Genomic DNA, 27,273 nt, shown 5'->3' on the forward strand with positions numbered 1-27,273 from the left:
TTTTCTTTAAATGTTGTTGAGAACTTCTAAACCTAAAAATGTTAAAACATTTACCAATGGTCAATATTTGAAAGCAGTTTTATATGTAGTAGCTGAAAAATGCAATCTTCTAAGTATACCATTCATTATGGTAATGCAATTCATTGTCTATTAATATAATTTACAAGTAAATAGACCACTTACAAAATAGGATGACAGAATGATGGTGCATCCTGCAATAAGAGAAGCCAGCACAATATCCGGAGGTATTTCTGTACCACTACGTCCCAAGATTGGACAGAAGATCTCAAACAATGCCCATATAAGAAACATAAAGTGTACATAAGGAAGAGACAAGCCCAAGAGGTACAGCACTGTGTATTTAACTGTGGCTCCTAAAAAAGCAAAAAACATAACATAACATAAGCAGATTTATGGAAATAAAAAGCAAGATATTCACATGTTTGGTAGCTAAATGCTCTGTTAAACACAAAATATGAAGCCACTATAGTGCCTTTTCCTTCTTCCCTATGGAAACTGTTCACAGGTGGTGTCCCTTTTCTCTGGCAATCTCAATCTGCTTGATTTATTTCATCACTGGGGTGGGTTGATTTGGGGGGGGGGTGTTGGGGTAGGTTTTTACATTTTTTACTTGTTTTAACTCTAATCAAAAATGTGTTGCTTGGCCTACTTTGTATTTGATATTTAAATATTTGAAATCTGATCACAAAAAATGTTTTAACATAATTTAACATTTTATATATACTGTATATGTAAAGCGGCAGCACTAACCACTGCGCCATCCAATTTCCCATAAGAAGCAATAACAGACTTGGGTTTACATAGAATTCCTTACCCATGTGTTGCTTAAAGTGTAGGAAACTGTGTGATCCCTTACAAAAGTGACAATTTTTTGTATTACCTTGAAACTGAATTAATGTGGCAGAAAACATGGTTGATTGTAGAACTAACATTACTGAAGCTTATAACATGAGGTTGCAGCAAGAGTAATGAAGGCACTCTCAAAAATACATACCCTGTTGCTTGAGCTCTTTCTGCAGAAACAGCTTAGTAAGCAGTGGAAATGCAACCATCAGCATTGGAACATAGGCAGAGCATAATCCTTGTTGAGTTAGGAGAATCAGGGCACAACACCACAGTGTCAATGAGACATCAAAATGCAACTCACCCAGGAAGAATGGGCTCACTTTCTGGAGATTAAAAAAAAAAAAAAAAATAGTGGTAACAAGTGGTCAAGCATTTTATTTAATTATTCACATAACTCTCGCAGTAGAATCAAATCTGAGAAATTAAAGGAACCTCAGAGTCTTAAGAATCAGTCTATAAAGCACAAAAGCAGGAAATAAAAATCTTATGTTACCATCAAACACTATTGCATTTTTCGTTTTTGAAACTTTGTCCACTAAATATATTTATAAACTGTAATTTGCTAATACTAAGTTTGTTTTTGTTCTTTTTCATAGCATGCTGTATTATGTCAACAGTAACGGACTCATTTGGCACTCGTAAATATTTTATAAAATATCTTCTTTAACATATTAGAAATAATTACTTAACATAATTGTTAGCACTGTCAGCTCATAGTTTCTGCAGCCAGGGACTGATTGATGGCACAGCCAGTGGGTAAGGGGCCGAAATTTAAAGCAAATCCCCATCCCCTCATTGTACAATCCTGGACAAGTCACTGCTAACCTCTGCTTTGTATAAATATGCCTTTGAGTTTAAATAAATCATTCTACATTGCATTCTAGTTTAAAGACTGTCTTGGAAAACTTTCAAATAAAATGTTGGATTTACTGATTTTAATCAAATACCATTTTTTCAGAATAATCAAATATACTACTGATATACTGAAGTAAGAGTCATTTTTACAATTTAACTAAAACTGAACTTGAAAGCCGGACATTGGCCAAGTTATACAGACATTAGAAAAGTAATTTATTTAAAAGAAAAAGTTTAATAGGATCCTCTTAAAGAACAAGATTAGATAACCACGAAAAACTGCTTATGATATATATGATATTGTGAGTATGTAGATAATATATATAAAAATCTAAATAATTTGGAAATACTGTGATGAGGTAAAAATTTCACTTCACGTTTTCAATAGATTTGCACAGTGTGACCACTTCTGTTGTGAAGTTTGTCAGTATGGAAATCTTTACAAAAGACAAAATGGTTTCCTCTGAATGTTATTCACATTATAAAATGCTAGAACCCTCTTTGATTTTTGAACAAAACCACTCCAATGGGATTTTGAACTTCTCGCACATACTGTATTAGGGATAAATAATATATATTCTTTCTGCAATAAATAACGTTTCCATTTCATTCAGCATGATAAAATATTGACCTATAATATTTTCTGTTAAAAATCTGTTTTATGTAAGGAAAGTCATGCTAGACTCCAATTTCTTATGTTTATCCGTCTCTCTCTCTCAACTCTAATTATAATCGGTGAGAAAATAAAAATCACTTACCCCATAGAACAGATTTTTTGCTAATGTGTGAACAAGTAAAAGCTTGGCAACACAGACTGATCCATAAAGTAAAATTGAGGTGTAGAAGTGATGATACCAGAACATGGCCCTTCCAATAAGAGAAATAAAGACTGCCACAATAAGCACAGAGATCAATGTGATAAACCAGCCTGCTACAGTGATACCAATTCCATACAGAAGATCGTGCATGTACTTTCCACCTGAAATAAATATCATTTGATTAAACATACAGTTTCTGTATGATTAACACTTGCTTACTTATGGCTTATTTCTTTTGCCAGGTAGAACCATTATTAAGCATTCGTTAAAGCAAAAGCAGTTTAACAAGAAAAGAAACTGAACTATTGGTTTTTCCAGAAAAAGATTTTTTTACAAGTGTAATATTACAGGTAAATTCCAAATAAAAATTTGCAAAGGCAAGTACCGACTGCTCATGCAATCTTTCACTATATCTTCAAATGATGAATCGGTCTTCCTGTTAATCATAGCTTATATATATAAAAAGGTGAAGTTTGAACTCACCATTTGGAAGTAACATTTTCTTTCCCAGATAGATTAAAGTCACCATAGCAACAATGGAATTGATGATGGTGCCAACACGCGCAGGATATGCTACCATGAAAAAGCCCAGTAGATCGAAGAAAACCACGTTGCCATGTTGGTACTGTGCAGAGTCTGACAGCTCATTTGTAGTGGCGAGGAGCTTAAGCACAGCCAAAATATTTTCACCTGCATTCAAGGATGTACAGTAGAAACAAAAATAAACAAATGGATGACAGCATTGTATACAACATTGGCATTAAAGCAGCAACTGAAATTAATTTGGGTGATTCAGGATATTATAAAATACTGATTTCAAATGAGGTTAGTGTGTGTTTCTTGGAAATTGTTTTAAACTTACTTACAAATTGAATCCACAATTTGAGTCTACAAAGGAGATTAAAGTGCACACTGTCTTTTTTTATGGTAAGATTCAAATTTGATGATTTGTGATGCTTTCTTATGCATCCAACCTCCTGGTTTCAAATATCACTTGTCGCCTGTGCCTTTGTGGAGTGTGGATCGTCTCTCCATGTCTATGTGGGGTTTCCTACTCCAGGTTTTCCTTCTCATATCCTAAAGAGGTTGGGCTAAATAGCAATTCTAAATTGGCCCTGTATGAGTGTGAGTGCAGGTCTTGTTGTTATAGATTGGAGCCCAGCCTAGGGTCTATCTGTCTGCCTCTAGATTCAGAATCTGTTGATTTTTCTATTTAAAACATCACAGAAATTAGGAATTTTTTTTTTGTGTTAACTATATTAAATTCATAAAAGTTTACAATGCTTTAAATTTCTTTAATGTAAAGTGCTTCTCCAAGTACAAATCACTCTTGGTCATATGCAAAAAAGTGTATTCACTTCTTTCATATTGTAAAGTAATCCATGCTTAGTTTAGCCTTTGGTTCCAGTATTTAATGTTACAATAAGGAATTTTATAAAATAGGTTAAAAATTCAAAACCTCCAACAAGGACAATACAAGTGGTGCTAGTCATGGTAATATTAGCAAAAAAAAAAAAATGCAAGATCAAGAAGATATTTAGATGCTCTCAGTAGATCTTGTAAATGTTTAGACATCTAGTCAGAATACACAACAATACACATAATGTACAAAGTGGACCGACATTAATACTTAATATAGCATTGTAAAAATCAGAAGCGCTTCAGAATACAAATATAAGTAGTCTTAAAGCGCAATAAAAAGGAAAATGATACCAAATTATCCTTTGTTTTAAAGCTACTAGAAAAATCACAAAGCTGAATGAGCAACCTTTATTCTATAAATTTTTATATAATAAAAAACATCCTAAGGCACTATACATTTCTAGAATATGCATTGATTTACATTTATTCTCTGGTGTTGTGTGTTTATATGTGTGTGTAGACTCTCCTCTCTTGTGTCTCTGAGCTACATTAAATAGGCTTGAGAATGGAATATGATATAATACTGTAATATAAGAGTCGAGTGAAGTGACTTGGTCAAGATCAAAATGTCAGTCAAAAGGGATTGCACAAAGGAGGTTCTGGTCCTAAAGTCGGTTTCCTTAACTAGTGGTCCCAAACTGCTTATGAGCATGTGCCATAAAAATACATTGTAGGAAAGAGGATATTCTGAGAAACTCAAGTGTATATTTCAGGTTTATACAGCATAGTTAGTAGTAATTCTGTGGTGACAAACCTTAGAGCTTTGTAATTGAAAAACAGAGGTTTAGTAAAGGAGCACTAATGTACAAGTCAGCAACATAACATGACCATTTCAGTGAAAATCTAGCACAAGCACGAATTTCCAGGAAAACAGATTATAAATAAAACAAAATGCAGTAATTTGAGACTAACAGAAACCCCTCATGCATCCTTTAAGCAGTCTTCTGTTTGCGGTAACCTTTTTTTTTTTTTTTTACATACACAAACAAAATAAAAGCACTTACAAGAACTTCAGTACACCCTTACATCCAGCACGTACATACTTGTTCAAAATAATACACTTTATCTTCCCACAGTTCTAAAGGGGATATGCAGTTCAAAAAATTATGATGCCTATAGTAGAATATGTTTTAGTCAAGTCATAATTGTCAAAGTATGAAAGAAAAATTTCAGGTTATGTAGTTAGCTCACCTGCTCTTTGTATGGATTCTGTCAAAATTCTGTCAGGTGTATCATACTTAGTATGGTAAATGTAGCCATTTTCAATGAAAGCCAGATCTATTCCTGAAAACAAGGAAAAAGAATAATTTAGGCAAAGTTAAAGGTGGCATGGTGGTACAGTGGTTACCGAAAGTGCTGCTACCTCATAAATTTAGTTTCATGGATTTGAATCTTGCACCCATTTGTTGTCTGTGTGAAGTTTTCATGTTTTCCTACTGTCTTTCTGTCATATCATCCAAGATGTGTGTGGTAGGATAAAAAGCAACTCTAAACTGACCCCAGAGTGAGTGTGTGTGGGTATGGGCAAAAGCAATAGACTGGCATTCTCTACACATTTGTTTCCTGCCTTGCATCCTGGGATGACAGGGTTAAATCTTGCCTACAATTATCCTGATTTAGATTAGGATATGTAATGCACAGTTAACTCGATCCAACTTGAGTTCTGACATTTACAATGTGAAATTGTCAAATGGTTTTCGGAGCTATTTAAAAGAAGAGCATTTGGCACTATATACAGTTGCTATAGCACTGCATTTCACATACAGTGTATCCAGAAAGTATTCACAGCGCATCACTTTTTCCACATTTTGTTATGTTACAGCCTTATTCCAAAATGGATTAAATTCATTTTTTTCCTCGGAATTCTACACACAACACCCCATAATGACAACATGAAAAAAATGTACTTGAGATTTTTGCAAATGTATTAAAAATAAAAAAATTGAGTAGGCACATGTACATACTGTAAGTATTCACAGCCTTTGCCATGAAGCTCAAAATTGAGCTCAGGTGCATCCTGTTTCCCCTGATCATCCTTGACATGTTTCTGCAGCTTAATTGGCGTCAACCTGTGGTAAATTCAGTTGATCGAACATGATTTGGAAAGGCACACATCTGTCTATATAAGGTCCCACAGTTGACAGTTCATGTCAGAGCACAAACCAACGATGAAGTCAAAGGAATTGTCTGTAGACCTCCAAGACAGGATGGTCTCGAGGCGCAAATCTGGGGAAGGTTACAGAGATATTTCTGCTGCTTTGAAGGTTCCAATGAGCACCGTGGCCTCCATCATCCGTAAGTGGATGAAGTTCAAAACCACCAGGACTCTTCCTAGAACTGGCCGGCCATCTAAACTGAGCGATCGGGGGAGAAGGGCCTTAGTCAGGGAGGTGACCAAGAACCCAATGGTCACTCTGTAAGGAGCTCCAGAGGTCCTCTGTGGAGAAAGGAGAACCTTCCAGAAGGACAACCATCTCTGTAGCAATCCACCAATCAGGCCTGTATGGTAGAGTGGCCAGACGGAAGCCACTCCTTAGTAAAAGGCACATGGTAGCCCGCCTGGAGTTTGCCAAAAGGCACCTGAAGGACTCTCAGACCATGAGAAACAAAATTCTCTGGTCTGACGAGACAAAGATTTAATTCTTTGGTATGTATGCCAGGCGTCACGTTTGGAGAAAAACCAGGCACCGTTCATCACCAGGCCAATATCATCCCTACAGTGAAGCATGGTGGTGGCAGCATCATGCTGTGGGGATGTTTTTTAGCGGCAGGAACTGGGAGACTAGTCAGGATAAAGGGAAAGACGACTGCAGCAATGTACAGAGACATCCTGGATGAAAACCTGCTTCAGAGTGCTCTTAAACTCAGACTGGGGCGACGGTTCATCTTTCAGCAGGACAACGACCCTAAGCACACAGCCAAGATATAAAAGGAGTGGCTTTAGGACAACTCTGTGAATGTCCTTGAGTGGCCCAGCCAGAGCCCAGACTTGAATCTGATTGAACATCTCTGGAGAGATCTTAAAATGGCTGTGCACCGATGCTTCCCATCCAACCTGATGGAGATTGAGAGGTGCTGCAAAGAAGAATGGGCGAAACTGGCCAAGGATAGGTGTGCCAAGCTTGTGGCATCATATTCAAAAAGACTTGATGCTGTAATTGCTGCCAAAGGTGCATCGACAATGTATTGAGCAAAGGCTGTGAATACTTATGTAAATGTGATTTCTCAGTTTTTTTATCCACACTAATAAAAGGCAAAGCCCTCACTGACCCACTCACTCACTCACTGACTGACTGATCACTAATTCTCCAACTTCCCGTGTGGGTGGAAGGCTGAAATTTGGCAGGCTCATTCCTTACAGCTTACTTACAAAAGTTGGGCAGGTTTCATTTCGAAATTCTACGCATAATGGTCATAACTGGAAGCTATTTTTCTCCATATAATGTAATGAAGTTGAGCTCAATGGCCGTGGGGGACGGAGTTTCGTGTGACATCATCACGCCTCCCACGTAATCACGTGAACTGACTGTCAACGCATTACGTAGAAAACCAGGAAGAGCTCAAAAAAGCGCTGAAGAAAACATGCATTATACAATTGAGAAGGCAGCGAAACAATAAGAAGCGAGCGACACATACTGTACAAGCATATTCATACCTGCAGCTACTTCGGAAACAAAGCACGGTGTAAACCTAAAGTTTAAATTAAGTTCATAGACAGGCTGCCGCTGGCGTTTGTCATGCCCACGGCTAATGCGGGATACAAGTTTAATGAGAGGACGCAGGGTATAAACGACAGTTTTGATCACTTTCTAACTAAGTTCAAATTGCTGGTCAAAGGCTGTGCTTATGCAAATTCCGAGACACTGTGTTTGTGGGGGGATTGACGTCATCATCTCCCCTCCCATTCATCTCATTTCGCTCTGAGTTGACCTCCGCGGCTAACACCGTCTTCCAAAGCAATTTCGTCACACTGCCACCAAATACTCACAGAAAAATCCACAAGTTAATACACACGCTGTCTCTAGAGTTTCTCCACACTGAATCCTCCAGGCACTACTTACAAAAGGTTACATTGACAATCGTGTTGCGTTATTTTTAAAATCTTTCCTTTTCTTAGCACAAGCACAGCTGAGAAGCTTCGATGCATGTGCTCCATAACGCGTTTAAAAATAATGCATTTAATCACACTTTGCATTACAAGCAAAGGGAACTTTTGTCAATGCATGATTTCCTGGTACACCGATTACATTGATCAGCGCTTCCCGATTCATTTTACCCTCGCACCCCCTTGGTTTGGGAAGAAGTATGAAAAAATATGAGATTAACACAGAAAAACAGATCACCAATTCAAGCTTTATGAATAATCGATTCGCCATCAATAATTGTTTTGGTAAAGCCATACTCAGTGTAATCCTTCTTCCATTTTATAATTTTTCCGCCACTAGCCATGATTAAATGAACGGTAAAAAGTAAGAGCGGCGAGGTGACTTATTCAGGCAGGCATATATATGACAGCAACACTCATGACAATGTCAATCATGTTAAGTTATTATTAAAATGTTTCCTTTTCTTTTTCATTACTTCTTTAACACACTACTTCTCCGCTGCGAGGCGCAGGTATTTTGCTATATATATATATATAATATATATAAAACGTGAAAGTGTCTGCAAAAAGTGGGGTCTCCTGCCCAGCAAAAGTCGAGCAGCCGGCGCGCGCGCATAGCTGTGCAGGCCTTTGAGACGCTGACTGCGCTTCTGCAAACACGGGACCCCTTTTCTACACCGCGGCAAACTAATATTATGCACTTTCTTTTCAACGTATACGATTATGATGTCCTCAGCTCGGATTATGAAGACACGCACAGGAGTGGAGGACCAACAGTGCCATCACAGCTGATTAATGGCAGGGACGTCGCACCAGTCTACACAAGACCCACCGCGACTGTCCCCAAAGGGCGCTCATATAGTCAGCGAAGACGTCTCTCTACATTATATAAAAGAGTAAGGCAAGTTTCCTTACTTTACACCTTTTTTTCCTTTTATCCCAAACCAAAGCCTTTCTCTCTTAACACTGCAGAGGACACAAAACTAATTTTCTTTAATTGCTGGTAATGCCAGTAAGGTATATTACCAGAGGCAGAAATTTGGACGTTCACATAGAAAATGTAATTTCTATACCACAGCCGTCGTGTAGCGCCTTTCAAAAGGGATCAACTACCGAGAGATGATCCATATACATTTTAGCTGCCGTTAGTACTACTTACCTGTTCTATTACACCTCTTTAAAATGTAGTTTACCCGCAACCACTCCAGTAGTGCTCAATGTACCTGTACTTCTTAAAATGTTAATGTTTTACTGTTTAATAACTTATAGACTACATTTTATTATTTTTCCTTTGCACTCAGTGACCAAAGCTATACACACACATGGACATATACATACATATACATATATATATATATATACACATATATATATATATATACACACATACATACTGTACATATATACACAAATTTTATATATATAAAATTTGTGTATATATGTACAGTATGTATGTGTGTATATATATGATGTAGATATGTATGTATGTATGTGTGTGTGTGTGTGTGTGTGTGTGTGTGTGTGTGTGTGTGTATATATATATATATATATATATATATATAGATATATATATAGCTATATATATATATATATAGCTATGAAGATATGTATGTGTATATGTATATATATATATATAATATATATGTAGACTCAAACCCATTATGACAGCAGCAATCCAAGCTGTGAGAAAACAGTAAAAAGGAGGCGTGTCAGACGTCGTGGTACATTTTTTGATGCAGCTAGACGAAAACAACTTCGTGATGCTGCCACCAAATACACAAAACAATTACTTTGACAATCATGTTACGTTATTTTTAAAATGTTTCCTTTTCTTTTTCATAACTTCTTTAACACACTACTTCTCCGCTGCGAAGCGCGGGTATTTTGCTAGTTTTTAATAAATTTGAGAAAACCTCAAACTTTTTTCACATTGTCATTAAGGGGTGTTGTGTGTAGAATTCCAAGGAAAAAAAAATTAAATTTAATCAATTTTGGAATAAGGCTGTAACATAACAACAAAATGTGGAAAAAGTGATGCGTTATGAATACTTTCCGGATGCACTGTACATGAGTTGATGGCTTGCCACTGCAACAGTGCCACATGGTGGCCAGTCTTAGAACTTATTGACTATCTATCTATATATACAGTATAATTCACTAAGCAGCCGACCATGGCACGCAAGACAGAAACCATGGGATACACACGATAGAGCCCTGCCCGCCAACTCTAACCCTCCTCCAGCGTCGTGGGATACGCATGACAGAGCCCCACCCGCCAAGTCTAACCCTCCTCCCGCATCCACCCTCGCTCTCGAGGCATGCGCACTACCTGCTCTTGTGCCCACACGCAACACCTCACCAAACACCACCTCAGTCGCTTTTGTCTCTGCTACAGTCCACATGCACCTCTGAGCCACATTGACTTTGAATTGTTCTTTTCGGTTCCGGCTGCTTTTCTATATATAATCGACCAAGTCGCCCGACCATTGGATACGAACGACAGAGCCCTGCCCGCCAACTCTAACCCCCTCTTCCCACGTCTACCCTCGCTCTCGAGGCATGCGCACTGCTTGCTCATGTGCCCGCCCCCAACACCTCACCAAACACATCCTCACTGACTCAGATTCAAATTTGCATTTTACTTTTACACGCAGACAATTTCCTGTTAGATTGGCCTTTGCAATGACAATTAATAAGGCACAGGGTCAAACTTTCAAAAAGATATGCCTGTATCTGCCAAAACCAGTTTTCAGTCACGGACAATTGTATGTTGCTCTTTCCAGAGTTCCATCTTTTCATTCACTCACAGTCGTATCCTCAAACCCACTCCATTTGGACAACTGTGTCTTTCAGGAAGTGTTCACCCATCAATAAATAATTATGTGGCGTATACTACGCCGTGGGTTGGCTAGTACCTTATCTTTCATGAGGATAAGTGCAAATGAATTATGTTTTACAGATAAGTTGGAATTAAAAATGCATATTCGGCTGTAATATTGTCACTACTACTTGAAAAGTGTCTCCTACCAGGAATGTGTCCAAAGTCTCTATATATCCGGAAATCTGTATCTGATGGGATAATTCCGCTTTGGAAAACTTCTTGGCCAATTACGGAGGCAAATGGATGTTTTGCCGCGCGAACATATGCTTGTACAAGCCATGGGTTTTCAGGACCTAAAAAGACAAGAAAACAAATCTATCAAAAAGTGGCCATCTCCACATTTCAAATTTTAAAACATATAAAAAGATCTCTAAATATTTCACATTTTATATACAAAAAATCTGTTTTACTTTCTACTTAATAATTAATTCATGCTAAAAGCCCTTCAGTATGTAATGCAGCATTTTCAGTTATTAATTCGTAAATATAAAGTATACCAGTTTAGACAAAAGAGCGGACAGAAGAATTAATCCTACAACTGTGAGCCACAATACACAAACTAATCTTTAAATAAATGAAGCAAACGGATCACAAACACACACAAACACTGTGTAATACAATAATCTCAATTATGAGAACAATCTATGTTCTGCAAACCTGCTTTAAACCCAAATACAAAGAAACAAGCTACATTTTAAGCAGCATGTTTTGTTACCCATTAGCAGCTACAGGATTCTTTGTTCTCCAATATCAAGTTTCTAAAAGCTGAAAATGCATTCATAGTGTACAGGTCTGATTACTCATAAATCAAGCAGGTATGGTATGTGTGTGTGTTTAATCTATTTCCTAACTTTGTTATTTCTACAGCATACCAATCTTTCAGCTCTTCTGTGTATTGACTTTTTACTCATAACTATTTTTAAAAGTTAAAATAAACGATATGTAACACTAGAGAGAGTCATTGCACCAAGATTATGTACACACTTTTAAATAAAATGATGTGGATTTCAGGAGCTTGAATTCAATGCTTTGGAAAGCAAAATTAGCAATGCATGGTAGAACTGCTGAATAAAGAACGATCAAAGCTTTTTAAAATCAGTGATAAAATGGTAAACAATCCATACAACACTTGCAAATGGCATAATGTTATGAAATTGGGAAATGTATTTATTTAAATCAAACTTTCTATAACACAAAATCAAAATTAGCCATATAAACGTCCCAACTGGTGCATCTCTAGTTTTCTGTGACAACTTACATTAGTATTGATTGTATTAGTTTCCAATTTGATCAATGAAATAATCGATGTGTCCTTAGTTTGCACCTGCAATCCTAGAAGCATTTTTAGGAAAACTGAGCTGAACATTTGGATTGGTGAATTCTATTAGATTTGACATTTCCAACTCCTCTTGCTTCACCCCTAGTCCAATCTTTTGCCCTCATTCAGTGGGATATTTTTAAATTTATAAACACACACTGAAACATATAAACCTGAGTTGTAATTAATAGAGTCATAAAATTAGACAAATTGATGAAAATTCATTTCAAAAGATGCCTGCTGTCAACAAGCATAATTTTAACTGCAGATTATATTTTGCCAAAAGATGTAGTTATTGCTGGTCAGGAAGAATGCAAGGAAGGAATCCGTTAAAGCAGATGAAAGGTGAGCAAGGTGTGATCTTGAGCAAGCATTATAGGTTCAAGAATAAATGGAAGGGGTACTTTGAAAAGCTGTTGAACGAAAAAAATCAATGGGCAGTAATTGGGGATGGAGACCAAAATGAACAAGGGAGAAAGTAAAGGAGGCACTGAAAAGAATGAAGAATGGAAATGCAACAGGACAGGTGAAATACCATTGGAAGGCAGGAAGAGTTTAGGAGAAGAGTAAGCAGATGTATTTTGGAATCTAATGCAGAAGATCCATGAACAAGATGAGTGGAAGAGCAGTTTGATTGTATCCACTTACCAGGAAAAAGGAGTTATTCAGGATTACAGAGAGACAAAGCTGATGTCACACACCTTGACAATCCGTGAAATCCCTACAGATAGAATGCTCAAAGAAGAAACCGCCATAGGGGAGGATCAATTTGATTTTATGCCAGGCATTGGAACAGCTGATATAGTTTTTACTTTGATACAGATCGCAGAAAAGACTTGCATATGGTATTTATTGAATTGCAGAAAATGTATGATAGGGTATCATGTCAAGTAGTCTGCAGTTGCACGACTACTACAGAAGTATGTTAAGATTGTCCAGGACATGAGGGAGTGAGGACCCAGGTTAGAACCAGTGTTGCTTAACTGATAAAATCCCAGCTAGAGTAGGTCTGTACCAGAGGTCTTTTCAAACCCTTACAGATACAGTTAAAAGGAAGGGTATAATCTGTTCTTTTTCCCCCCAATGATTCCTTAATGTGATTTTTGTGCTTGCTGAACTTTTAAAAAAAATTTGATCACAAAAAGAAACCAAGTAAGAAGTTAGCTTGCAGGGAGAACTATTGAAAAAGTGGGTGAATTTTAAAAGCCTAGGATCAGTGGTAACCAAAGATGGAGAACTGAATGCAGAGATAACCCACAGAGTGCAGTGTGGATGGACATATGGAAGAAGGTATCACGAGTATTGTGTGATCGAAGAAATCAATAGGCAAGGGTTAAAGGTAAGATTTTTAAAACCATGATGAGACCACAAATTATGTATGAATATCATGATGGATGTAGGAAGTTACAAAGAAGGGCAGAAAAAAAAAATCAGACAATCAGGGGTACAATAAAAGTGGGTGATTTCTAAGAAAATACATTAAGGTAGGTTGAAGTGGTATGAAAATATGATAAGGAGAGACAATGAATATGTGGGGGAAAAGAGTTGGAATGCGAGTATAGGGTAAGAGAAAAGGATGGGAGGTCAAAGTGGAGGTGGATGAATAGAGTAAAAGAAGATCTGAAGGAAAAGGGCTACTGACTGGGGAGGAGGTGAATGACCGAGCTGAGTGGAGAAGATTGATCATACACTTTGACTCCACTTAGGTGTGGGGAAAAGATGAAGATAAAGAAGCTAATCAAGCTATAAATCCACAAACCAGTGAATTTATTCTTCTTTAAAATGTTTGTTATTGAGAAACTTAATAAATGCAATTAGAAGTGTTAACAGTTCCTCTCATTTTTGTTCAAAATGTGAATTGTAAAGAACTGTTTTCTCCTTAGCAATTAATTTAACTATTGATTTTCTTGTTGTGAACAGAGAGAGAGAACAGAGACACAAAAAACACAAACTAAAAACTGAGGTTCATACAGAACCACAGAAGTTGTAAAATGTTACATCCTTATTTGTGCACATTTTTAGAAATGGGAAAGCTCTACATTTTTTTTGTAAAGAAATAATTTTTCACAAAATTGCAATATGCTGTTTTTGCATATTTTACATAACAAATGGCCTCAGAATGCACTATAAAATGCAATATTGGAGAAAAGGAACCCCCATAAACACAAACTTTTTCAAACATTACTTTCTTTATTCAAGGAAAAAAGTTATCCATCACCCATACCAACCTGTGAAAAAGTAATTACCCCCATGGTTACAAGAGTTGGTTGAAGCACCTTTACCAGAAATAATCATAAATAAACGTTTCTTATAATTTGATGTTAGTCTTTCACAGAACTGTTGAGGAATATTCGCTCACTCTTCTTTAGAGAACTGCTTTAATTTCAGACATATTGGTAAGTTAACAAGCATCAACTGCTAATTTCATGACCTGCCAAAGCATCTCTATTGGGTTCGTCACGACTTTGACTAGCCCATTGTAAAACTTTTTAAATTCATTTCTTCTGAAGAATTCAGCTGTAGACTTGATTTGCGTTTTGGGCTAGAGAGAGAGTTGGGAGCATGTGCTGACAGCGTGTTATCGTTAGTCCTGCTGCATAACCCAATTATGATTCAGGTCACATATACTGTAGATGGTCGAACATCCACCTTAAGAATATCATGGTATTTTGCAGAAATCATGGCTCCTTCAATAGTGATTTTCCAGGTCCTAGGTCAGTAATGCATTCCCACACCATCGCACCACCACTCAACATTTTATTGCACTTATGCTGTTTTTAGTGTTGGAGGCTATATTAGCTTAACACCATACATAGTGGGACATGAGTCTAGTTCTAGGTTTGACTTGCCTGTCCATTGAACATCCAAAAGGCTTGGTGTTCATTCAGGTGTTTCTTTGCAAATGCGACATGAGCACTGATGTTACTCTTGGATAGCAGAGGTGTCCACCATACTATTCTCCTCTCCATCCAATTATTACTCATCTTGTGGAGTCATGAACACTGACCTTCGTGTAGATTTGGCAGGCTGGGAATATTCATCACTGTTCCAGATGTTCTCTATTTGGAGATAATCGCTCTCTATATTGTATGATGTGAATCTCAGATCCTTACAAAGGGCTCTGTGGCCCATTCCAGACTGGTGAGTTTCAACAACTTAAACCCCCCACCCCCAACCCCGTCTCTTTGAAACATAGTGTTCTTCTACAAATCTTGTGGTGACTACTAGACCCTCATGTTAAGGGTCAATATACCACGATGGCTTCCTGTGTTTCATCAGTGGCGTCTAATTATCAATTAACTTTTTTAGTGAATAGGTAACTAAGAGATTACCTTTTCACACAGGTGTTGAATAACTATTACTTAAATATATTTAAGTATCAGTTTAGAATCAGCCTTATAGGATTGGTCGGGGTCTCTTGTCCAATATTACATTTTGTCTGACGGTTTGAAGTCACTCATTATGACAAATGTACAAAAATCAAGTATATTGGGAAGGAAGCAACTACTTTTGTTTTACAGCATCATGAACAGAAGAATAGTGGGAAAATACAAATCTAGTTACGTATTATGGATAAGTACATAGACTAAAAAGTTAAATCTTAACGTAGGAATAAGAATTCAATTACAAAAAATAGTTAAAACCAGAACCAGCCTTTCCAGTTGTTTCCAAGAGCCAGAATGAAGATGCATATTAACCATTTTTTTAAAAATGATCATTGCTTCTTCAAAAATAAATGGGCCATCTCATATTGTCAACTTTTTGTAATCGAAAGCCAGCCAAGTTTTATTTATATGTAATGTAATGAGATGTAATTGCATTCCTTGTTAATAATAATTTTTAGTATACTTCTGAAATGACTTTCATTTATTGGTTTTTGACTCCGTAGCTAGCAACTGGTTCCAGAAGTATAATTCTTAACATTCTCAGTGTATAAAAAGGGCAACTTTTATACAGACTTAATTATTTAATCCAAAGGAGTTCCACAAATGGCAGTCCTGTTTTAAGCTTTGAAAATGAGAGCTACCCCTAATGCATCTCTCCAAGTGTTGATAAATGAATTAATAAAAATACAGTGCAGCCCTACTGTGGAGTATTGTTGTTACGCTGCATAGTCTTATGTTAAACATTAATTAAAAGTACATACATATACTTACAAATCTACTGTAAATAGTATTTAAAAATAGTAAACCTGCTACTTCGAATTAGCACTTTCCAGCAGTATGAACACATTTTTGTATTATCTATATGGAAACTTCAACATCTGGTTACCTGTTTGAAAAACAATCTCCTTCCCTCCAACACCAGCAGCCTCCAGATTGATGAAGGCCCGAACAAGCTTTGCCCAAGGATGTTGTGTTATGAATCCATGACTGGCCTAGAATAAAATAAAGTTGAAAAGATCAAATTTTGTACTAAAAAATGTAGTACTCTGTGTCACCTGCTATCATTTGGATCATACTATGTCTGTACAGATTATTTTAAAAGTATCACCACTGTCTTCAGACACTGAGATAATGGATTTGTGGGTTAAGTTAGTACCGCCAAGAAATGTTGTGTCACTTGCTAGGACTTAAACCTTTTCAAATTCAGCTGTGAGAAGAAGCATATGAAAGCCTTGGAATTTTCTGGATGTGTACATGAATGGTTAATTAAAATATGAGCTTTACCTATATCACAGCAACTGATAAAATAGTAAAGTGAGCCAAATAGCAAACACAAAATTTTACTTTGGCACATCTGCCCAACATCCTGTTTAAATATTTATAGTAAATAATTTATTATAAGTGAACCTCAATAGATAAAGATTAAGTGAAGCTGTGGAAAAGAAGATACAGTAGAGTAGTTGGGAGTAGTCTGCAAGTGGCAATTGTGACATTTATAGAAGGGGTGTGTGTGAGAGGGATGACATGTGAATTTAAATATCAGAACTGAGTTTTGGAGAAAGTAGGGAAATTGTGATACTTAAATGACATGCTGAGAGGCAGATGAAGATGCAGAGAGATTCAAATAATTCCTGGAACTAAACATGAAAGGAACAAAATAATTCCAGAAATGTTTCGTAGATCTGATCAAACACTAGAGGAAATAGGAACAAGGTTATTATCGTAAATGAGGTTCCACACATTGATAAATGTGATCTGTTCAAATTCAACTTCTTGACATTGAAGATTTAAGCAATAGGTTCAGTGAATAACTGCTAATGTAAAATGTTCTGTTTGCCACTTCTTTGATCATACTGCATTTTTCTATTATGTTGTTTTGGGTTAAGATGTTTTACAAAGTTTTAGGGTTTACAAACTTTATCAAAATTGTGAATCTTCTGAATAGAAAAAAACATATATAGGACCATTCATGTGAAGTACTTTACAAGGTATTACTGTATGTCTGAACCAAAGTGCCAGTACATAAAGCAATGGCTTTGAATACATTATAATAAGAATTACAGAAGGTGTACATTTAGGTCATGAATGAGGAAAAATATCACTTTGAGTAGCATCAGTTACATGCAATAAAGTGAGAACATTATTCAGATCCTTAAATTCTTCTTCATGCAACAAACCACCAATGACATGTGCAGATCAAATAGTAAAGAAGGCACACGCCATTTTTCAAGTTGGTCTATAGTGATTCTGTTTGACTTTCTGTCATGTATCCTTTCCCTTTGATGCTGGATTTGCTTGAAATATTTTCAAACTTTCTTTTACCTGCAGTATATTTTCTTCTGCTCCATTGAAAAGAAATATAATGCTGTGCTTTAGTGGGATAGACAGGTTAGACAGAGAATGAAGAACCTCAAGCATAATTGAGCAACTGACGGCATCATCGCAAGCACCTAAATAAACACAAATTAAATAAAATAATGGATTGATTAATTAGTAGATCATAGTTAGCAATTATTCTAACAGTCTTACACTAATTAGAATCAATGTGACAAATTTAAGAATGCATGGACAAACTAATGTGGGACAGTTTATCAGCACATATTCATTTCAAGATCTTTTTATATAAATGTTCCTAATGTTTTATTTATTTTATAAAACACCAACATATACCTGTTGCATAAAATTATAGTTAGTTATTTTTAAAATGCCCCTAAAACGTGCATCAAGTAAATCCTTCTAAGTGATGCAGAACTCATGATCACAGTGAAAAGTCTAATAGTACAACAAGTCAACTGTCTTAAGTGAAAGATTACACGATGAACAAAAATTGCCTAATAAACAAGACCACACAATCACTTTAAAACACATATGACTGACTGTTATATTAATTGGTGGATGGTTCTTTCAAATATTCAGTTTCCAAAGTGCAGCAATGCAGTAAAATGTAATTAATGCAGGTCAGTATGCCGCATATTGTTCATTCCATCATTAGATCTTCCCTTGCACTCTTTGCTGCCATAATTGGCTCTGACCCCCCTGCAAGCCTGAAATGGATTAAAACTACTGCTTCTCCAGAACAAGATATACCAAATGAAGTTATTTGGGCATGTAGTTAGAAAGCCTTCTGGGCAACTCTCACTGGAGGGTGTACCGGGCATGGACCTCCTGGGAGAGAACTCGGGAATGCCAGAGGATTCTTTCTCACTAGTATGGAAGCATCTAGGAATTGACACCACTGCTAACAATACTAGCAAACTGAAAACTAAAAAAAGATAAATAACTGCCTCATTCTAATCCATTACTCAGATGTCAGCAAGTCCAATCTATTCTCATGGGACATATAACTAAACAAACACAATGGATAGCCTCACACAAAAAAATCCCTACTTGTGCCAGACCTTTTATACCCATCACTCAATGACAAAAAGGACAATTGGATACCTGGGCTGTTTGCCACAGAATCAAAATGACAGTTTGCCAGCAATGCATGTTTGGCTCCTCCTTGTGGCTCCAGCTTGACGGCAACATTTGTGACTTTATCATAATAACTAGTAAATCCACCAAGAAAGTCAATACTGAAGGATCCTGTTGGTTTTTGCACATCCACTGTAATCGTGTGCACATTTTGTTTACTTTTATCTTTGATCATCTCGATTTGGCTCAGGAGATAGTTCACTGTTGAGATTTCATTTTGTGGACTCCCAACAGGCCTGGGGCCGAATGCTGTAATGGTCTCAAGATGTTTCCTGAAGAAAAAAAAAAAAACATTAAATGAAAAGGAACATCAACACTATGTATAATAAAATGACATAAGGCATAAAATATCTTTAAGTTAAAAAAAAAAAAATTCAGGAAATTGTTTATAGAATGCTACTATTTTTCATTAGATGATATACAGGTATGCTACAATGTGAGAGGTCCTAAAGAAAGTAAAAGCTTACTTTAGAAAAATATTGTCATATTAATGTATCGTAGTCTGGGTTGGAGGAAACTGAAGCAGACACAAGGTATGTGCTTGAATTGAATAAACAGGGCAAGATTTATACTGTATGTGTATTTGTATACACAATTTAATTATTAAAACAAAATTAGTGTGAGTATAACAACCGGTGGAAGCCTGGGTATTCAAAGGCTGAATGTTATCTAAAGTAATAGACTTTGTAGCTGACATGGATAAAAAAAATATTCAATTTCTAAACAAAAATGTGCTTCAACATGTATAATGTACCCATATATGGTTTAAACTAAAACTTTCCAGCCATCAATTTAGGTAAAGTTCTTGTATAACCCTGCACATCCAACCGATCTCCCACATGCTAATTATTAACAGCTTCATCTTCCTTATCAAACCATTTTCAATAGTTGGTATACATTTTTATGGATCAGATTTGTATTTTTTAATCTTTAGTTTGCACTAAAACCTTCCTCAGTATTATTTGATAGAAATTATTTTTATTTGATTGTATCATCTGTTGAAAGCTGGTTTGTTACTTAAGCAATGTTCAATAGGCTGTTTGGGGATTATCAGGGTGCCCATTCTTATCAAGTGTTTGGCAAGGACACCTTCAGTAGGTAACTGTTGCTAAAACATATTAAACCCACGACTTAAATAAACGGGCCAGGACATGAACTCGGACTCTGTGGAATGCTCACACCTTGCTTGGTTGGTCTTTATAATACAGTAAATTTAATTACTAAATGCACTTTTGTCTAATTTGCTTATTAAACATTGTCCATTTTTAAAATGTATGCAGGCTTCTTCTAATTAAAAATTCATTTCTTTTCACTTTCAGTGTGGAAAATGCATGTTTCCTGTAAATGACAGAGTCAGGTGACTTAGAAATGAAACATGTTCAAGAAGTAAATGATGAAGCTTAAATGATGAAGCTCTGTGACAAACCTCAGACAGCCTCCTAGGGTAAGTCTGCACTGATTAGCAATGGTCAGCATGGGTGTCTATGTTGAACAACTATGGTTGACTGGGAAGAATGGTTTCAGTTTATTAAAAAATTTTAGCAATGAGCGTGCTTTTAATGTTGGACTTTTGCCAGACTGAAAAACTTGTACAAAAATGTACATATGTCTGTTGTAAAGCTGTGGATATTATTATTATTGTTTGGCTGAAGCCTTTATCCAAGACGACTTACAACATTTGAGATTCAATTGTTCCATTTCTTTTGTTTGTCCAGTTGGACCACAGGCAGGTGAACAGAGTTGCTCAGCGTCATACAGTGTTAGTCCGGGGATTTGATCCCACAATCTAAGTGCTTCAAGTCCAAAGCCTTAACCATCTTATCACACTGCATGCCCACAGGCAGAAGAAGGTAAACAGTCCAATAAAGATGTCGGTAGTCCTGTATAATGAGCAGTTGGGATTTGAAATCAGATGTGCCTGCAAAGTCTAACGCTCATATGACATTCTTGAAAAAGCATTTTAATGTGGCAATTTAAAGAACGCTGCCATTTACTGTTCAACATACAGACATGCAAAAAAATGCTTTTTAAAATACCATTGTTGTTTCACTTGATGTACCTTTTCTCACATTATGTTTTTAAAGCCTGATTTTAGCATTGGGAAGGGATAAACTGAAAAAATGTAAATAAGACAATGCAAACCATGTGGAAAGACAAGCACACATGAACAAGTACCAAACCTTACTCATGAACCAAATACCAACCTTACAGAAAAGCAGTAGTTAAGAAATTAAAGATTTCCAAACCCAGATATAAAATTTAAAATAAACTAGGAATGTGTGGGCTGCTATTTATCATACTTAATTTAGTTTTTCCAGGTCAAACCTCCAAAGATAAGACGCATAATTTAAACATACCAGCATTATGATTTTTATACATTCTTATACCATTTTTACATACATTAAAATGGTCCTTGTCTGTGAAATACAAAATAAATGAATCCCTTGTACAAGGAATCCAATGTTTACCACCATTCTCGGCTTCTTACTGTTTTAAAATACTATTTACAGAACTGTGTTTAGGAATTACATTCACATGTAACAGGTGGGACCTAGATAGATTTTTGAGAGACTAATTGTTCAAAGTTAAGAAGTAGTACAAGACCAGCAGGTATTGGAAAGGACATAGAGTTTGCTGCCTGGTCATTTGGCAAGATAGAATTTTGATTGACTGATGGATGATACCTGCTAGGGAGTGCTTGAAGGAATTGTAAAAGGAGTTCTTTTTATTTATGTAATTGACACACAAATTTTTCCCTTTATGCTATTACTTTTATACTGTTTGTATTTTTGTTTTTAGTACAATTGTTTCTCAGATTACCAGTAAATGTGGCTTTTAAGTTCAGCTTTTAAATATCGTTTTGTGTCCATTATTTGATATTCTGTATTTTAATCCTGAATGATGAACATGATGTCGGATTATGCTAGGGGAAATCGGTAACGTTTAGCTCATTCCTTTTATTTCCTTATGTATGTTTTGCTTTATTTTGATGGGACTTGTATTCAGTATCGTCTAGTATATAACTTGACTAAGGTATTTTTTGTACTGTGTTCACTCAATTAATGTTGTTTGCTGCAAGGTTATTCGTGGCAATTGTCGAGATACAGGTTTATTTATAAACGGCTGTAATAAACAATTGTATTTTATCCTTTGGTGTTCGTTATGGCCTTTCGTTAATTTAAAAAGGGCCCTGTTCTATGGTTAATTAGTAAATTCTGCACACACCTGTCTACTGGAGTAAAAAGGAAAAATACACGCACTGAAAACGGAGACCTCGTCAATGACCTTGACTAAACTGCGAAGCCAGTAAATGGCAAATAGCAAGAACTAAAGGGTCCAAAAGACGGAAAGACCTAGAGAGTAGTGAACATCAAAAAGCAACTGAAGTATAAATGTACTTTTTATGTATTTGATTAATTCATTTACACATGACAGAAATGAAGAACGATCGAAAACCATGTCTATTCTATCTACGAGTACAAAACGGTGGACTCCTATAATCATGATCTTTATTCTAATCGTACAATTTTCCCCTTGTCGCAAGGTTTGTAAAGCACACCACCTTATTCACAAAAACGGTTTGGCAAGTTCTACATGTTAGGTGGCCGCTCGGGACACTTTAAACCAATCGTAAATCAGGTTCGGTTAAGAAACTAACCAATCAGCACGCTAAACAGAATCCCGGAAGCTAGCATAAAGCCTTGCACCAATCAGAGGAGGACTCTTACAAATTGATTAGACAAGGTTACGGATAAACAGTTGTTCCGTAATTAGTATTTTATAGATTTATTTATATATGTATGTATGTATGTATGTATGAGACACAAACGCAGGTTTACTCACAGATGAGTGATAAATAACGATCCGCCTGCCCTGTTTAAGTAATTGGATCACTAGTTCAATGGCATCCAAAGAAATAAGCCCCAGAATAAAACGGTACCCCAAATACCCCAAGCGAAAAGCGGCATTCGCGCCCTCACCTAGCCCTGCCCGCATTGAATTCCCCAGTGGAGCTCCCGACGATCAACTGTCTGACTGAGAACTGAATGAGACACCACAGAATGAATAGGAAGACGAGGAGGCACGCCATAACGCTGCTCTCTTCCAACAAGCGTTCGCTCCTGCGTTGTATGCTCCACGGTCCATTTCGTCTTGGTCTGTGGTCTTCGTCCTCTTGCGAACGGGAGTCGCCATCGACTCCAGGGTCCACCGCAGCTCCCCTGATTCTTCGGACGGTCGTGTCATTTTCCATCTTAGAGACCCTAGCACAGGTCTACTTCCATACGGATAGCGAGAAGGGACAAACGTCTTTACAGGACGAGGCTCTCTCTCGAACACAGAGCAACAAAGTACACGCCCGCCAGCCTCGCGCACGTTAAAGAGGCAGTAACTCAGCAGCAAGAAGCACAGCGTGAGTTGAGAATTTCCTTCCATGTATTCTCCCTCGTCTCCAGTAGCAGCTCTTTTCACACGGGTTATTAAAGCAGTCCCCCCATTATAAAATGCACTAACTGCCAAGCGCCCGATGTCGTCCTCACAGACTCTCAAACCCTGAACTGGAAAATGAAGGATGGACCGACTGAAAGAAACCTTACTTAACGCGGTGGTAACTTCAAAGGTCGCCCAAAAATGTTTTGTTTCAGTTCTTTCCACACATTTTGAAATGTGGTGTGCTTAAATAATTATAAAAATTATTGGATTTTTTTTTAACTCTTCATGCCTCCCCCGATCGCACGTCTACTTTCAAGTACTGATCTAGTTGTTCCTGCACTAAAACTCCCGAGACTCTTTTCTTCTCTGATGCTACATTTGCTTTTATTGTCATCTGCGCTGTAATTAAAATATTTTCAAACGTTACTTTCCTGCTTTCTACCCGCAACCACACTTGCTTACTGCTTCAACCCAACACACCAAATGTGCTCAACAAACAAACAGTCCTTTACGGAAGTTGCGCCATGTGTCTATAGTAAGCCCATGGTACAAAGTTGCGCCATGTGTCTATAGTAAGCCCACGGTACAAGATCATCCATCCATCCTCTACCGCTTAATCGAGATCGGTTCGCGGGGGCAGCAGCTTGATGCCCAGACTTCCCTCTCCCCGGCCACTTCTTCTAGCTCTTCCGAGGGAATCCCGAGGCGTTTCCAGGCCAGCCGAGAGACATATCCCTCCAGCGTGTCCTGGGTCTTCCCCGGTGACTCCTCCCGTTTAGACGTTTTCGGAACACCCAATGCCGTCTCAAAAACCAAGGCCCGCTCATACGTTACTTATTGGTCCTGTGACGTCACAATCGAGGTGCTATGTTTACAAACAGGGCCAGCTGAACTTTCCGTCTAAGACCGTCGTTGAAGTTGTAAAGAAAGTTAATGGCGTTTTTAGTTTTTGATATAAAGTTATTGCAGTCGTAAATGTTATAAGTTCAGATGTCTGCGGTTCAGTGCAAGGTAATATTTTGATGTGTTTTGTTTATTTTAATGGTGAACAACTGCACCGCGTGCCGGGTAACATCGATAATGCTGCAAATGGAGGTTAGGGCATGTAATGTCGAGAGTAGGCTTAAGAAAGGAATGTTTAGCTACAGTTGTGTAAAAATGTATATGAACAGTAAGCTACAGGCATGGTGTTATTTAGTGTTGCAAATATGTGAATTTAACTAGTTTCATTTCTAACTGATGTGTACAGATGGTTAGGTGAAAGGGAATTGAGTTGCAAACCACGAGAGGGCCGACTGACTAATGAAACAATGGTAGCACTGAAACACACAGTATTAACATTTATTGACTTAATTCCATATTTGCTTGAAAATTTGAACTTGAACTATGTTTGACGGGAAAATTCCAAACTGACTGTTTGGAAGCCCGCCTTGGTAAATATCGTCAATTATCTGGTACAAACTATCACATCTCCCTACAAGAGATTCAGGAGTCTGAAAAAAAATTGAAGCTGATTAGTTTATTGCATGTTTTGTCTGTTTCTAAAGGTCAAGAGTCATTATTAGACTTCATTTCCCAATGTACTGAAACAACCGATAGTTCAAATGATGACAATGTTGAGGTTCTTAATTCGGATTTGGTTACTGTTATCTCCAAATGTGGTGATTTAATGTTAACTGAGGCACAGTCAAAATCACTTATATTTGTTGCTGGTTATTCAGTGTGACATGTGCAGAAATGAGCTAGTCATGGATAAGTCATTGCATTTAGAATTGTCACAGGAATATAATTACCTGCTTGACTCAGACAGGGGTGGTCTGAAATGGCCCTCAGATTTGTTGGTTGAATGTGTTACACAAATGTTTTTGATTTTCCAGTCAATTGTTACTAATGCTGAATATGAGTCAAATTTTTTATTGTTAAAAAATCAAAAATCTGCATCAATCTCACTGTTTAAAACGCCTGAACAGATGTGGACTGCAAGTTGGTAACTGTGTTTGTGGGAAGAGTATCTGTGACTTACTGAAGTTGTCCATGTCTACAATGGCCAACATCTGTTTAAATAATTATTGCAAGCGCGCTGCAGATAAACTTGGTACTTTTAAGGAAAAAGCTAACCCCAAACGTAAACTGGCTACATTGACAAAAAAGAGGTAACTAATAAGCCAGTTCTTTTGATATAACGTTCTGCTTTCGTACAGATTAATATCAGCACATTTGTTAATTTTGCTTGTTTTATGATGGTATGAAAAAAGTCATCGTTTATCATTAGTCATTCCAAAATAATGGCTGTTTGTATTTTATCTGGTGTTGCTTGTTATTTTTTAGATTTAACTGCATTAACAAAGTGTTAAATGTAGCTTTTCTTGTGATTATTAACGGGTAAATCTGCATTATTTTTCACGTTACTTCTGTTTAATCCAGGAATATGTGATTTCCTGAGATGCATGTAAATATTCATTTTTCATATGGTGCCAACCACTCGTCGCTGTGATTTTCTAGTTGTTTTTTCTTACTTCATATATGAAAATGACTATGATAAACATTCATTATTGCATTGTTTTATTTAATACAGTATTCAGTGTTACTTTTAGGTTAATCTCATGTTTTAGGCATTAATTGCATTAATGTTGAGTTGCTGATATCTACATAATAGTCGCTGTTAAGTATGTCAAAATATGTGATTTAAACTCTTATATAAAAATAAATAAAATGCATAACGCAACTGACTTGCCTTTGTTATTTCACGCATTGCATTAATTAATTTTACACGGGAATAATTTATTTACATGCGTACAACGCGACAGGTTCTCTATATGCGTCTGTTGCTGTAGCACCTCGATTGTGACGTCACCACAGGCATGAGCGGGCCTTGTTTTTTGAGATAGCATTGGAACACCTCACCAGGGAGGCGTCTAGGAGGCATCCTGATCAGAAGACCGAGCCACCTCATCTGACTCCTCTGGATGCGGAGGAGCAGTGGCTCTATTCTGGGCTCCTCCAGGATGACTGAGCTTCTCACCCTATCTTTAAGGGAAAGCCCAGACACCCTGCGGAGGAAACTCATTTCAGCCGCTTGTATTCGCGATCTCGTTCTTTCGTCATTACCCACAGCTCATGACTATAGGTAAGGTAGGAACGTAGATCGACTTGTAAATTGAGAGCTTTGCCTTACGGCTCGGCTCCCTTTTCATCACAACAGACCAATGCAGAGCCTGCATCACTGCGGACACCGCACCGATCCGCCTGTCGATCTCCCGCTCCATTCTCCCCTCACTAGTGAACAAGACCCTGAGATACTTGAACTCCTCCACTTGGGGCAGGATCTCGCTCCCAACCCTGAGAGGGCACTCCACCATGGTCTCGGATTTGGAGGTGCTGATTTCCATCCCAGCCTCTTCTCACTCAGCTGCTAACCGATCCAGAAAGAGCTGAAGATCACGGCCTGATGAAGCAAACAGCAGTGACCCAATCCTGAGCCCACCAAACCCTACCCCCTCAACGCCCTGGCAGAGCCTAGAAATTCTGTCCATAAAAGTTGTGAACAGCATCAGTGACAAAGGGGCAGCCCTGGCGGAGTCCAACTCTCACCAGAAACGGGTTCGACTTACTTCCGGCAATTCGGACCAAGCTCTGACACCGGTTGTGCAGGGACTGAACAGCCCTTATCAGGGCCACCCCCCACAGGATTCCCAGAGGGACACGGTTCAACGCCT

General features: G+C 37.4%; 1 protein-coding gene across 3 annotated transcripts in view; it reads right to left on the bottom strand.

The window, feature by feature from the left end:
- Positions 1 to 24,343, bottom strand: part of LOC120532995 (endoplasmic reticulum metallopeptidase 1-like) — a 35,430-nt gene extending 11,087 nt beyond the window's left edge. Inside the window, exons 1-10 of one of the 3 annotated variants that reach the window (XM_039759567.1) lie at positions 24,168 to 24,343; positions 19,094 to 19,398; positions 17,975 to 18,102; positions 16,539 to 16,644; positions 11,095 to 11,241; positions 5,154 to 5,246; positions 3,024 to 3,230; positions 2,481 to 2,701; positions 1,016 to 1,190; positions 184 to 374 (exon numbers count right to left, since the gene is read on the bottom strand). In XM_039759567.1, the coding sequence (XP_039615501.1) occupies positions 184 to 374; positions 1,016 to 1,190; positions 2,481 to 2,701; positions 3,024 to 3,230; positions 5,154 to 5,246; positions 11,095 to 11,241; positions 16,539 to 16,644; positions 17,975 to 18,102; positions 19,094 to 19,301 (1,476 nt within the window). In that variant the 5' untranslated portion in view covers positions 19,302 to 19,398; positions 24,168 to 24,343. Of the gene's footprint in view, positions 1 to 183; positions 375 to 1,015; positions 1,191 to 2,480; positions 2,702 to 3,023; positions 3,231 to 5,153; positions 5,247 to 11,094; positions 11,242 to 16,538; positions 16,645 to 17,974; positions 18,103 to 19,093; positions 19,399 to 23,106; positions 24,139 to 24,167 lie in introns of those variants that run through there. The other 2 variants (XM_039759566.1, XM_039759568.1) reach the window with 2 other exon arrangements.
- Positions 24,344 to 27,273: the final 2,930 nt, after the last annotated feature.

Source organism: Polypterus senegalus, chromosome 7 (genome assembly GCF_016835505.1).
Source record: "Polypterus senegalus isolate Bchr_013 chromosome 7, ASM1683550v1, whole genome shotgun sequence".
Taxonomy (NCBI): Eukaryota; Metazoa; Chordata; class Cladistia; order Polypteriformes; family Polypteridae; genus Polypterus; species Polypterus senegalus.